Here is a 12,211-nt window from a genome sequence, read left to right as displayed (position 1 = left end):
ATTCTTCTGATAGAAAAAAGAGATACAACATCTATAAAATGGAGTAAACAAGACAAATGTAAATAAGAAATACCTGCTGTATCCTAGCAGTGGCCTTAGGAAAGGTACAGTCGGAAAAATTGAGGGAAGGAAGGTTGTACAACTGAACAACAATGATGAAGAGGACAAAGTGATGGTTCATAAATCAATTTGCTATAAAAAATATATTTCTGAATCACGTAACACTTTATTTTTTACCAATAAAAACAACAATATCCACTTTTACTTTATCTAATGTTTCTTTCTTTCACCTTGCTCCCCACAGGAGTCACCACAGTGTATCATCTGTAGATCTGATGATCCACATATTTGATTTAGCTTTGGCTTTTTACACCAGATGCTCTATCTGACGCAAGTCTCCCCATTTATGCGGGCTTTGGACCAACAATTAGGAATGCATTGGTTTATGCGTCCCCAGTGACTGGGGAGCCAAGTGTACCCAAAGATGTGGACAGTCGCCCCCTTTTATATGTAATTTTTCTGTATAATTAATCATGTTAAATGTAATTTTGTTTTAAATCTACCCAAGGGGCTCATGGGGCTGTGGGGGTATATCAGACAAAAAAATGTTGGAAACCACCACTCTCATATCACAGTGTGTGCAACAAAAAATGACAATGAACAACAGGTTTTCCCTTCAAATTTGTGATTTGATCTATTTTGACCATAACTCTCAGGGGCCATTTGTGCCGTTATGTCTTTATCTCACTGCAGGTACCCACCACTTTTGTCTTATCTGAGGCCTATTTTCTTGCCGAAACCATATTGTTGTCAATAACATTTTATTTTGCCCAGAACAAATAGATCACAATTTTCTGGGAACAAACCCTGGGATACAGCAGGGTGTTGTGTGCAGATTCATGTTTTTTTTCACCTTTTGCCAGTGGCGGACTGCTGTTTGAGAGGCTGTGGTGAAAAATATGAAAAGGGCACCAGCAGGCAGAAAGTTGTAGTGCATTTAAAACACATAGTCTGGGTTAAGTTTAGCACCCTAGTGGGCACTTTATTGTCTTTTCTCCAGGACATCCTACAGCAGGGATCTCTTATCCTAGCCCAGGGCAATTTACGGCCCTGCACCCCCTTCCTTCCAGCCTGCGACATGATGACAAGAACATAATATAATCCAGATCCGAATTTGATTAAAATAAAAACTATTACTACAGTATAGTTTAATAATGACGAAGGTCAAAGGTGTCCACAGAATGCGTGCCAAGGGTTGATAAGAAGAGGGCAGGTTTCAAGGTTTCATTTGTTGTTTGACTGTGAACAACAAAGATGATATAAAATGATAGTTTGGAAATGTATACAAACTGCTATTGCATTTTTTTGTTAAGAATTATGTTAGTAATGGAAATACTTTCATATTTTCAGATTAGTGCACATTCTTGTAGCACTTAAAGAGTGGCCATCCTATGAGATGACTATACTAGCTGTGGCCCCAAGCCAATTTGAGTTTGAGACCCCGTCCTAGAGTGCACCATAGGGGCAAATGAGAGGGCACTGTTTTTCAAACACCGCCACTACCCACCAACCCACCCACCTGAGTGTGCTGCAGAATTATTCCTCAGCTTGTGACAGTGAACTCACCAACACACAGAGAAATAGTTATCATTTCTGTATCCAAAGGTACATTTGTCAGAACAGTAGCCTGTAAGATAGAAAAACGGTCCTTAAGGTGATAACTGTGGACCATTGTTTAATTTTAAAAGTACAAAATTATGGCTGACAGAAAGGGGTACATAATACAATATACTTAAGGAATAAGATAAAACAAGGAATAGGAAATATTACAGCAAATCAGTGATCACAAAAGCTTGATTTATATAGAGAGTTGGGTTTGTTGAAAAAAAATAGGCCACTAATAAAGTTCCATTCAATTCTGGGTTTGTGTGGGAATAATTTCATGAGCAAAGAAGTGGGACAGCACTAATTCAATTCAATTCAATTCAATTCAATTCAGTTTTATTTGTATGGCGCCAATTCATAAGAAAAGTTATCTCAGGACACTTTTCAAATAGAGCAGGTCTAGACCGAACTCCTTATAACGTTATTTACAGAGACCCAACAGTTCCGACCTTGAACAAGCACTTGGCGACGTCAGCAAGGAAAAACTTCCTTTTAAGAGGCAGAAACCTCAGACAGACCCCGGCTTTAGGTGGGCCGCTGTCTGCCTCGACCAGTTAAGGTTAGAAACAGAGAGGGGGGGGGTATTCAACTTTTTTGTGAAGAGTGAAATGCTTCCAATAGCCATTACCATTAATCCCAATTTTATTTTATTTATGTAGTTGGCGCTGCTGAAGCTTACAGAGTTTAAAACTTGATTGAGGCCGTTACAGCATTTACTTGTTGTGGACAAATCCGTTCTAGCTGAAAAATACAATGAAAAGGAACTAAAAAGTGCTAAAAAGAAATGGCTGCTCAAGATCGAAAGGTCATCCATTCAATCCTTGGAACTGGCAGGAGATATCTGGGTGGGGAATGTGAAGAAGAAAAACTTGGGAGCCCTTGAGCAAGACCCTTAACCCCTGTTGCTGCTGTTGTACTGGTGAGAGCTTGCAGGTTTGAATGCGTGAATGTTAGGGTGTTCCTTTCTCTCAGTGGAAGGCTCCCTGAATTCATAAAAGTTAAACATTGTTGACATTTTTGTCACTAGGGGTACAGAAATGTTCTTTTAGAAAAGGTAAAGAAGGTACAAAAATGTGCCATGTTCAAATGCATAGTGTTTCCACCCTGCTAGAGCGACAAAACGTTCATCCTGTACCTTGATTTCTTAGTGTTAAAGAACTGGGAAGTATGACTAAAATTAATGACATTAAACCAACCTGTAATGTATCAAAATTATTTAAGCTTTTATTTCCACCATAAATTGATATATTTTGAAAGAAAATCCTGTCAACATATGACGGTATGTCAAAATCCCAACATTTTGCTCACGTTATGAGACAAATTAACCAATTAATTTGAATAAAGTGCACTGTTGTGTTGACAGCTCATCATTTGATCAGGGTAACTGTGTGTATGAAATGGTCTCAGGTTGTCCTTGGATTATTTATGCATCCATTCATTAGTGGCTCCTTATGGAGTTCTGCACTGAATTCAAAATAGATAAAGATGCTGCAGGTCGATATCCGATAGGGCCAACTCCATTCATTTACATTACCTTGGCAGAGGTAATTGCCCTAGGATGATTAAAATCTTAACAAAATGTAAGCATTAATGTGACAGCAACATTAAGGATCTCAGGAGAGAGCATTTGCAATGATATTATAATAATGTACCATAAGTTCACCATTGTAAAGGGGTCGATTTGAATGTTAATATCAGACAAATATCAGCAGGCTGTTAAAAATGGACACACAATCAGCTGGAGCAGGAGTCCCCCCCCCCTAACTCAACTGCTCCACTCAAGCTTTTCCAGCATCCCCATCATTTCCTTTCTCCCTTTTTTTCTTTCTTTGAGGGAGTGGGTTGTTGAAGTAGCTCCTTGCTCGCTACAATCATCTGTGTTGTCGGTGCATGACCCTGCTGTGTTCGTGCATGGAGGCAGACAGAGGGAGAAATCAGCGTCACACTGACGAGGTCTGTGAAGCGCGTTATTATCGCACTACAGTGCCGCGTCCTTATTGGCAGTCTGCTCAACAACCTGCGGTCACTGCAGACGCACGGCAAACAGAGGGAATACAAGACACACACAAACACCTCGGAGGATGTCTGGGATAACTGGGAATTTGGATTGCGAGGAGTGTTTGTCTTCTGCACATGTGGCCAACAGCACGGAGCTACATCCGCGCTCCGCTGTGGATGAAGACGACGAACTTCTGAGATACATCTGGAGAGAGTACTTACACCCCAAGCAGTATGAATGGGTCCTGATCGTGGCTTACATTATTGTGTTCTTCGTTTCACTCATTGGAAACTCGCTGGGTAAGTTGCGTCTTTGATAGTTCATTCCCATTCGTGCGTAATTAGTCCACCATACAGCAGAAGTGCACTTTGAACAACTTTTTTGAGGGAGTGAATGAGTTTATTGCTACAAAGAACCAGAAAACCAAATGTCACCGTGATGAAAAATGGAAAATAGTCCAGGTTTGTCTTTTAATGTTCAGCACAATCGCAGCGGTGCATCTGGATGAAGGAGGATAAGTCACAGCGCGCGTCTCTCAGTGCAGCAAAGATGGTCACAATTGGATTCCACAGATGTGTTTGAAGATACAGATTGTACAAATGATACCACTTATTTTACACTGTGAGCGCAGCACGGCCGTACTGTTAAATACACAGATTGACATCATAATACTGTAAAGAAGAATAAAAAAATGTTTTTACATTTTCTCTCAATTTTGTCTTATCTGTACTCCATCATTTTCCTTTATTAGGATGTTTCATTGTTTATAGTTTTCTGAATGTATTTGCAAAAATCACCACTGACTCATACTCAGATTATGAGCAATCCTGCCATTTAATTTAAAAGAGACTCAAAGTGACCATGCAGAGGATTCTCTTGGTTTTTATTGCCACTCCTTCAAATAGGTATTTACTGGTATAGTACGGTTGGAAATGGTGCTGCCCAGCAAAAGGTCTAATGTTACATTACAACAACCTGCTCATTTTACATTTACATTTCATTTACATTTTTATTAATTTCAACCTCAACACAAAGTGGCTTTTTGTCTCAATCTCATCTCAGGGTTTCTCCACCTTTTATCATGTGAGGCTATTTTTCTTCACTGGACCATTTTAATCTCCAGTAACATCACATTTTGGTCATAATTGCTCAGAAAACCAGATTTATCTCAGTAAGACGCTGGTATACAGCTGTGCAGATTGTAGCCCACATCTTTTTATAATCTCTCATAGTTTGCAACTAGATGCACTGCAGCATTATGCCTCAGCCTGTGAGACTGAGAAGATATGAAAAGACAATTAAACAATGGATACAATAAATACAGAAGTTTAATTCAGGTTTGTGTCAATATCACAAAATGTTTAACAGGAAAACCCTTTTTAAAGATTCTAATGTAAGTTATTTACATAATTCAGTGTCATGATTCACAACATTGGATGAAACCTTGCAGCCCAAATAAAACAAAAAGTTAAATATTTAAGGATTTTACATGGGATTACCAGCACTCATTTCAGAGTCACAGCTGACAGGTACTCATTATAATCTCTCCTTTTGATAAGCACAGCGGAAACAATTACAGAAAGCAACACACAAGGCTTTTAAAATCATCTTAGCTTGTATTTATTTGTGCTTCTGTGCTCCAGACTTTATTTGCTATTGATGTTTACAGCACCTTTACTGAAAGGAAATCACACCAGAACCAATTCAAAACTGAACACAGAGGTGCCACTATGTGTGTGTGTGTGTGTGTGTGTGTGTATTTGAGTGTTGAATGTAGTTCAGTTCAATTAATTTTTTTAAAGCGCCAAATCATAACAGAAGTTAATATAGACCATACTCTTAAAAATATTGTTTATGGAGACCCAATGATTCCCACCATGGGCAAGCACTGTGGCAAGGAAATTGTCTTTCAACAGGCGGAAACCTTGAGGAAAACTGGGCTCTGGTCGGGCAGGCATCTGCCTTGAACAGGTGGGTTGAGAGAGAAAGAGATAGCTGGGGAGAGAAGGTGTGGGGGATACGGGAGTCGGGGGAAAGAGAGAGAACATACTGTAGCACAATGCACGTTTTAATTGGGCTTTTAATACTTGGCCACATGTCGTTCCTTCCTTAAAGCTGCTATAATTTATGCTTTATATAAACAATGGGTCAAAACACAGAGATTTAGCATCTTTCAGCTTATTGTTTTGGTTTTACAGCCCACAACTTTAATGATTTGGTTCACTCTCTCTCTTTGCTTTCATCAGTGCTGTTTCCAGATACAGCTCTCATAAATGTACTGTACACTACACACCCAGTTAGGGACTGGCTGGTGAACATAGTGGAGCATTTAGCAGCAAAAGAGTCAGATTTTTCCCTTAGGAGTTAGTGGAGAACAAAACAGAGATAAAAGGAGAGAGATTATTGGACTTACATTCATCAAGAAACAACGTGTTCAACAGAAACACAACTCTAAATGAATGTTGCTGTGTATCTGTGTAAATAGGCAACTTTGTGCTAACACGTTTACCATATCAAGTTAGCCAGTGTTGTGTATACCGCTTGTTTCCTGCTGCCCCCAAATGCAGGTCCAATAATGACAACCCAATTACATATATGTTAAGATTGTGGTAGCGGGGCACCAGAGCTGGCCAATCAGATGCCAGTGGGGGCCTTTGTGTCTTGGCTGAGAGTCATTGGCAGGGTAGCAAAAGCTTCTACTGGCATTTGATTGGCCACCTCTGGTGCCCCCCTACCACAATCTTAGCATGAAACTGTAGTTAATGGGTAATTTATTTATTTATTTATGTTCAAGACATGCCACTTAAACAGTCTTTTTTTACAGGCCACTGACCCGTTGCTTATTATAGACAGTGACATCACCTAGTTCAGCAAGCAGCACATACATCAGCAACACATGCATGCCTTTTTGTTTGCATTTGAGTTTAGCACTAAATTCTTTTAGTTTAATTATGACCACAATGGGATCAAAGAGGGTTTATGTCTTTGAAGTAGATGTACGTAAATGTTGCTGTGGTAGCCATTCACAGACCACAGAACACACACAAGAGTCTTAAATTGATAAAATGCCAATTATTTCCTAGATTGTGATGAGACCTGTTTAGACCTAAGGTCATTATTTCTGTGTGTGCCAACATCTCAGAGCTGGGTTGCTGAGTGAGGATTTCATCTTGTGTTAAAATCAAACAGCATTTATAAATAAAAAACTAATTCCCAAAAGACCCCCCTGCACAACATGTTAATGTGTACTAGTAAACTTGACAGATGTATAATAATTAATATTCTTTATGAATAGGAGTGGAGAAAGCAAATGTCTTTGATGTCAAATACATGTGTTGGGTAGGATGTTGTCAATTATCATAATGGAGACACTTCAGTTGAAAATTAAAATATCCACACTAAATATTAGGGGGGCTGATATTTTTTATTAAAGTTATCACAAACTCATGTTTTGAGCTTACTGAAGCAAGTATAAAGTGCTGTTAAGGTGTAAATTATTATTTTGAAAACTGTTAATATGATTAATTGCTGCAAGCAATACTGTTCAACTGACTGAAACTCTCCAGTAAAAACTAATTTTAAGGACCACAGCGTGATGTTTAGACTCTTTAAGTAAACAAATTTATGTGTGGAACTGAAAATAGTACAAAAACAAATAGTAATTAAAGCAAACATTTACATGTACTGATATTTAACAGTAACATTTAACAGTAATACTGTGTCTGTATAGTGGGAACACTGCAAGAATATGACATATAACAAAATAAATGCATGAAGAAAATAATCTTTGATGAAGGTCTGCTGTATTTGACCAAAATGATGGGTGAATGCATTTTTTCAGAGACATTCTTATCGTGCAAATTCCTTTTGAATTAAAAGGCTGTGATTGTCTGTCATTGCGGCACATGTGAATACATTTTATTTACAAGATACTGTCATATTGTACTCTGTGTGAGCCCCTGTTCTCCAGACATGCAGTGATGAACACAAATGCAACAACCCAAACTGAATTAATCACTGTCCGAAATGTCAGTAAAATTAATATGCAACAGTACATTTTACTAATTTCTGATACTGGCAGCTACCTGCTGTTTGTTAGAAGCTCTGTTTTATAGTTTGGATGGGATATTGATTATATTTCCAATATAATAAATGTCATGGCAAGAACACTAAAGCACTTACCACATACAGTTTTGCAGTATTTTTCTCCATTATGGGATGATATATAAGAGGTGCTCCACTTTTCCTCACATCTGACTGGTGGCTCCTTAATGTGGTTTCTTGCAGGGAACTTGCAGGACTGATCAGTAGCATTAGTTACCACAACAATGGAGATTGGTTTGAACTCGAGCCACCATAGTGAAACCAAGTGTAAACATTTAGTGACGTCACTTATTGTTTGTGGAGTGCTGTTTTGAAGCATTCAGCATTATGGTCGTCACCATGACAGTCTGTCGGAGCCAGCAGAGGTGACAGAGTTTCGGCTCACCTGGTCACACAAGATCTCGTATTACAGCTAAACGGTACACTAAAATATGTTTCTGAAAAGATTTTAGGTGAGAAATAGGCAACGCAGTAATCTTAATTCATATCTGACCTAGTTTGACAGTTTGATCTGAGTGCGCAGGATGGACCTGAGATTTACAAGGTACATTTGGATAGTTTTTGGCCACCTGTTGTCTATATTCACTTGTCTTTTGTTCACAACTCCATCTGTCTGTCTTTGTTAAGCAACCATTCTTATACATACACTTTTACAGTATGTACACTACTCAATGCAAATTGTGGTGAGACATAGGGATGTAACAATACACTTAACTCACAATTCAATACAAGTCACGAGGTTCAGGATATGATTTTCTCATGATCTTTTTTATCAAAATTAGAAACAAATTATGACTGAAAAACATTTCCTTATTTCTCCAGCAAAAATGTAAATGTATCTAAATCAACATCTTAAACTGTTAACCTTATTATCCAAACCCTCATTAGGTGCATAGCAAGAGTGGAAGACTTTGATTCCAGGTAAAATTATTATTATTAGTCTGTTCTCAGAAAAATAAGAATAAAGTTCAGATGCAGATAAACCGGAGCCTTTGAATAATGTCTTATATCAAAAGCAGGCATTGGTCCTTTTAACTACCCTTTCAGAGTTTGTTTACACATTGATATACGAAATAAGATATACTGCAAGTCAAAATTTCACTTATTTTCAATGTGCGTGTGAAAATAATGGCCCTGGACTTATAATAATAAGATATAAATCAGACAAAAGATTTTGCACACTGTGCTGATCTCTGCAGATGGATTTAATAGAACAATAACAATCTCACAAAACACTTTATCAGACTTCTGAAATAAAAAAAAGTTTTATTTGACAAAGTCAGGCCAAGAGTTTTTGATGGGGATCCTGTAAAAGTTTTTTGGGACATGCACTCTCTCCACTCTGATTCCCCTGGACCTGAAATGAAATCGCTTTGAGATTGTAATTTTCCTCAGTGGGTTGACATGATTTGAAATAGGAAGGTAGGGCAGGACTTAACACTGAGAGGGACTTCATTAAAGAGGTCAACAATAGGCAGGAAAAAGACTAGTCTGTGAGGATCAATCATCTCCTCCATCATCCACCAGGTAGAGGACAAAAAAGACGAGGTGTCTTTTTGTTCTCAGGCCTCATCCCTGTTATGTTTGAGCCTTTGGCAGTTTAAAGGACAGTGGTTGGCAATGTTCTTACAAACTGACACTCAGATATCCACTTCAGACGCACTTAGGATGGTAGACCTGGAGGTTGATCATAGGGAGCACAAAACTCCAAACAAAAGTTTGGGGACACAGAGTTCAGGATGATTCCTCAAAATACTTTATCACTTTACAAGAAAAAAAAAACAGTATGTTTGTTGTGTATACGATGTAAGAAGTCTCCTGTAGAGGGCAGAGGTGAAAGAGAAGAATTGGCTTCTTGGATCTGTTTCTGTAGCCTTAGTGACTTGGTGCTCAGCATCTTGGCCTTTAGTTGGTCTTTTTTGTTCTATTTTCTGCCAAGTGCCAGATGTCAGCTACTTCTTGTTCTTCTATTCTCTTTAACCCAGGATCTTGGTAGCTGTCTCAATACAGTTGTTTTCCATTATTGTGGATATCAGAGTCCACATCAGTTGAATCAGCCAGGGCACTAAGAGCATCAAAGTGATTTCTCATTGCTAACACTAACTCTTTGTTGATATTCTCCCACTTCAGTTTGTCAATGTCAAGTTGTCTCCTTTCGTACTTTCTGTAGTTTCAGCTTGACATTAATGATGGCTAAGTTGGCAGTTCTAGGAGCTTTTATATTGTATTGTATTTTGATTTAGAAGATTTTGTTTGTTTTCCATGTTTTTCACAACAAATGACAGTCCTACTCCTTAGTTGTATTATATTTAGTGTATTGGTCTATAGACATAAGTCATGTCATATACTGTATATCATACATACACAAAACCAATAAATAAATCCAGAAAATGTATTCTTAAGCCCAGTGCAAACCAGAACTGTTGAATAAAAAAATAGCAAGAAACAGATAACATAAATATAAAACAGGGAACAAAGCACCAAACAGACCAACTCACCAACAGGAATCTTTCTCATTGTTAATTCTGACTGAATGGTGAGTGTGAGTGGTAGTGCTGCCTTCACTTGCACAATGTGGATCCAAATCCTCCAGGGATTTATCATACTGTGCCACTCTTTCATGTGTGGTTTTGAAAGACGAGACATGGTCCAGTTTGTCTGTGGTTTTAGTGGCAGTGGCTGTAGCAGCTTGGTTCCTATAGAAGCATGGGGAGCTGTAAAGAAAATGACATTACTTATTAATGTCCTTCTCCAAGCATAAAAAAAAACATGGGCGTCCAATTTCAGTAGCTTACTGTAACTGTTGAAATACAAAAGACGCAAGGCCAGCCAGAATGTTTGTTTATGTTGCACAAGTTTGTTTAAGAGTCCCTTTGTATGGTGGGTGAAATGATCAAACGTAGACCGCTTAATTCAAACGAGTGTGTTAAGTGTTAAGATCAGAGGCGTTGTCAGGAACCTGAAACATTGGGGGCTTTGCCCAGCTCAGAAATCTCTAGATTTTAACCTGATAATTGCAACATTTTCAAGTTACTTCAGGGTAAAATGAATAAGATGTGAGACGCTGTTGCCTGATATCAGACAGAATTATGAAATCTTTACAACTCGGTGGAGTGGGCGGATTAGAAGGTCTGGAGGCAAGAGACACTGCGCTCTACTGAAAGGACAGGTCAGGTGCTTAGGCTGGTTTCACAACATGAAATGCAACCCACACTCTTTATTTTATTTTTAGCAGCAGGATTAAAACTTTCACAAGTTTAAACTGAATTGCAGACGTGGGACAAACAGGCAAGCCGGCTGATCGGAATTATGCACACCAACCCTTAACTTTAATAGCAGCACGGGCAATTATAATAAGTTCTTGGCCATTAGCCTCTAGGTTGCAATATAATAGCCTTATTTTTTTTCAATCTAATTTGTGATCGTACTAACCTTACTTAAAGGTTAAGCTAGGTAAAGCTTTATTTGCAAGTTTGCCTTGCTCCTCACCTTTGCCACGTTCAAATTGCCCAGTCATACCTGGTGCTTTTTTTGGCAAAACGTTTGGCCATTGCCTCTCTGCTCCTTTCATTTTCTTCTCTCTCTACTCTGGCTGGCTGAGCCCCTGATTTACATATTTTGACTTAGTCAGGTTGCTTTACATTAGCAGCACATGCACGCCGATATTTCAACTGCAGAATTTTAGGATCTGTTGGCTCTCAGTCAAAAAGGTTGTCTTGATCAGAAGATTATAGCCAAAATATAAAGTCCAGATTAGGTCAAATAGTATTATCCTTCAGGTGAAAAAATAACATGCAGGATTCTTTAAGGTTGGCAGTAAAAAGAGCTTTATTATCTTGACAGACAAACAAAGCCTGAGTCATCCATGGAAAGACTGAGTTTTTATCTCAGAACATCACCTTTTATACTCTTCAGTGTTATACAACAATGTCATAGGTCCTGCCCTCTTTTCAACTTTTACTGACCCATGACATAATGGTGTAACTTTACATGTCTGGGGATATGCCTGGCTAAATCTATCAAACTGTGGATTTTCCATTCTAGTGGTGTCTTGTCTGTATCCCGTTCAGCCATCTCACACCTGCTGGTCCTGTGCTCTCTTATCATTAAACTCGCAGGCTTCCTGGCCTACGGCAGTATGCCAAGACATTTTCTTTTTACCCTTCTTTCTCCAAGATTACACCATTAAAATCTAATTTGCTGTACTTCTATTTTTTAAAAACCTTATATTACCCTTTTCTTACACCATTATGTCATAGATGTCTTTTACTGTATTTTTGTTTAAAACTTTATAAACTTTATAATATGACAAGAAGCTTGTGTTACAATCATTTACATACTTTTGGTACAAACACTACTTGTTTCTTGCTACAACTACACATTCAATATTTTTCTACACATTAAATCAAACTTTCACTAACATCATGGTGCTTACTACTTCAT

General features: G+C 38.3%; 1 protein-coding gene across 1 annotated transcript in view; it reads left to right on the top strand.

The window, feature by feature from the left end:
* The first annotated feature begins 3,746 nt into the window (after positions 1 to 3,746).
* The window catches only part of hcrtr2 (hypocretin (orexin) receptor 2), a 26,984-nt gene continuing 18,519 nt past the window's right edge, over positions 3,747 to 12,211 (top strand). Inside the window, exon 1 of the mRNA XM_035663782.1 lies at positions 3,747 to 3,963. Coding sequence (XP_035519675.1) covers positions 3,747 to 3,963 — 217 coding nt within the window. The remainder of the gene's footprint in view (positions 3,964 to 12,211) is intronic.

The sequence above is a fragment of the Morone saxatilis genome, unplaced genomic scaffold, assembly GCF_004916995.1.
Source record: "Morone saxatilis isolate NCDOM2014 unplaced genomic scaffold, NCSU_SB_2.0 Contig19, whole genome shotgun sequence".
NCBI classification, from domain to species: domain Eukaryota; kingdom Metazoa; phylum Chordata; class Actinopteri; family Moronidae; genus Morone; species Morone saxatilis.
Note: the sequence above shows the minus strand (reverse complement) of the source record. Positions and strands in the feature narration are given on the sequence as shown.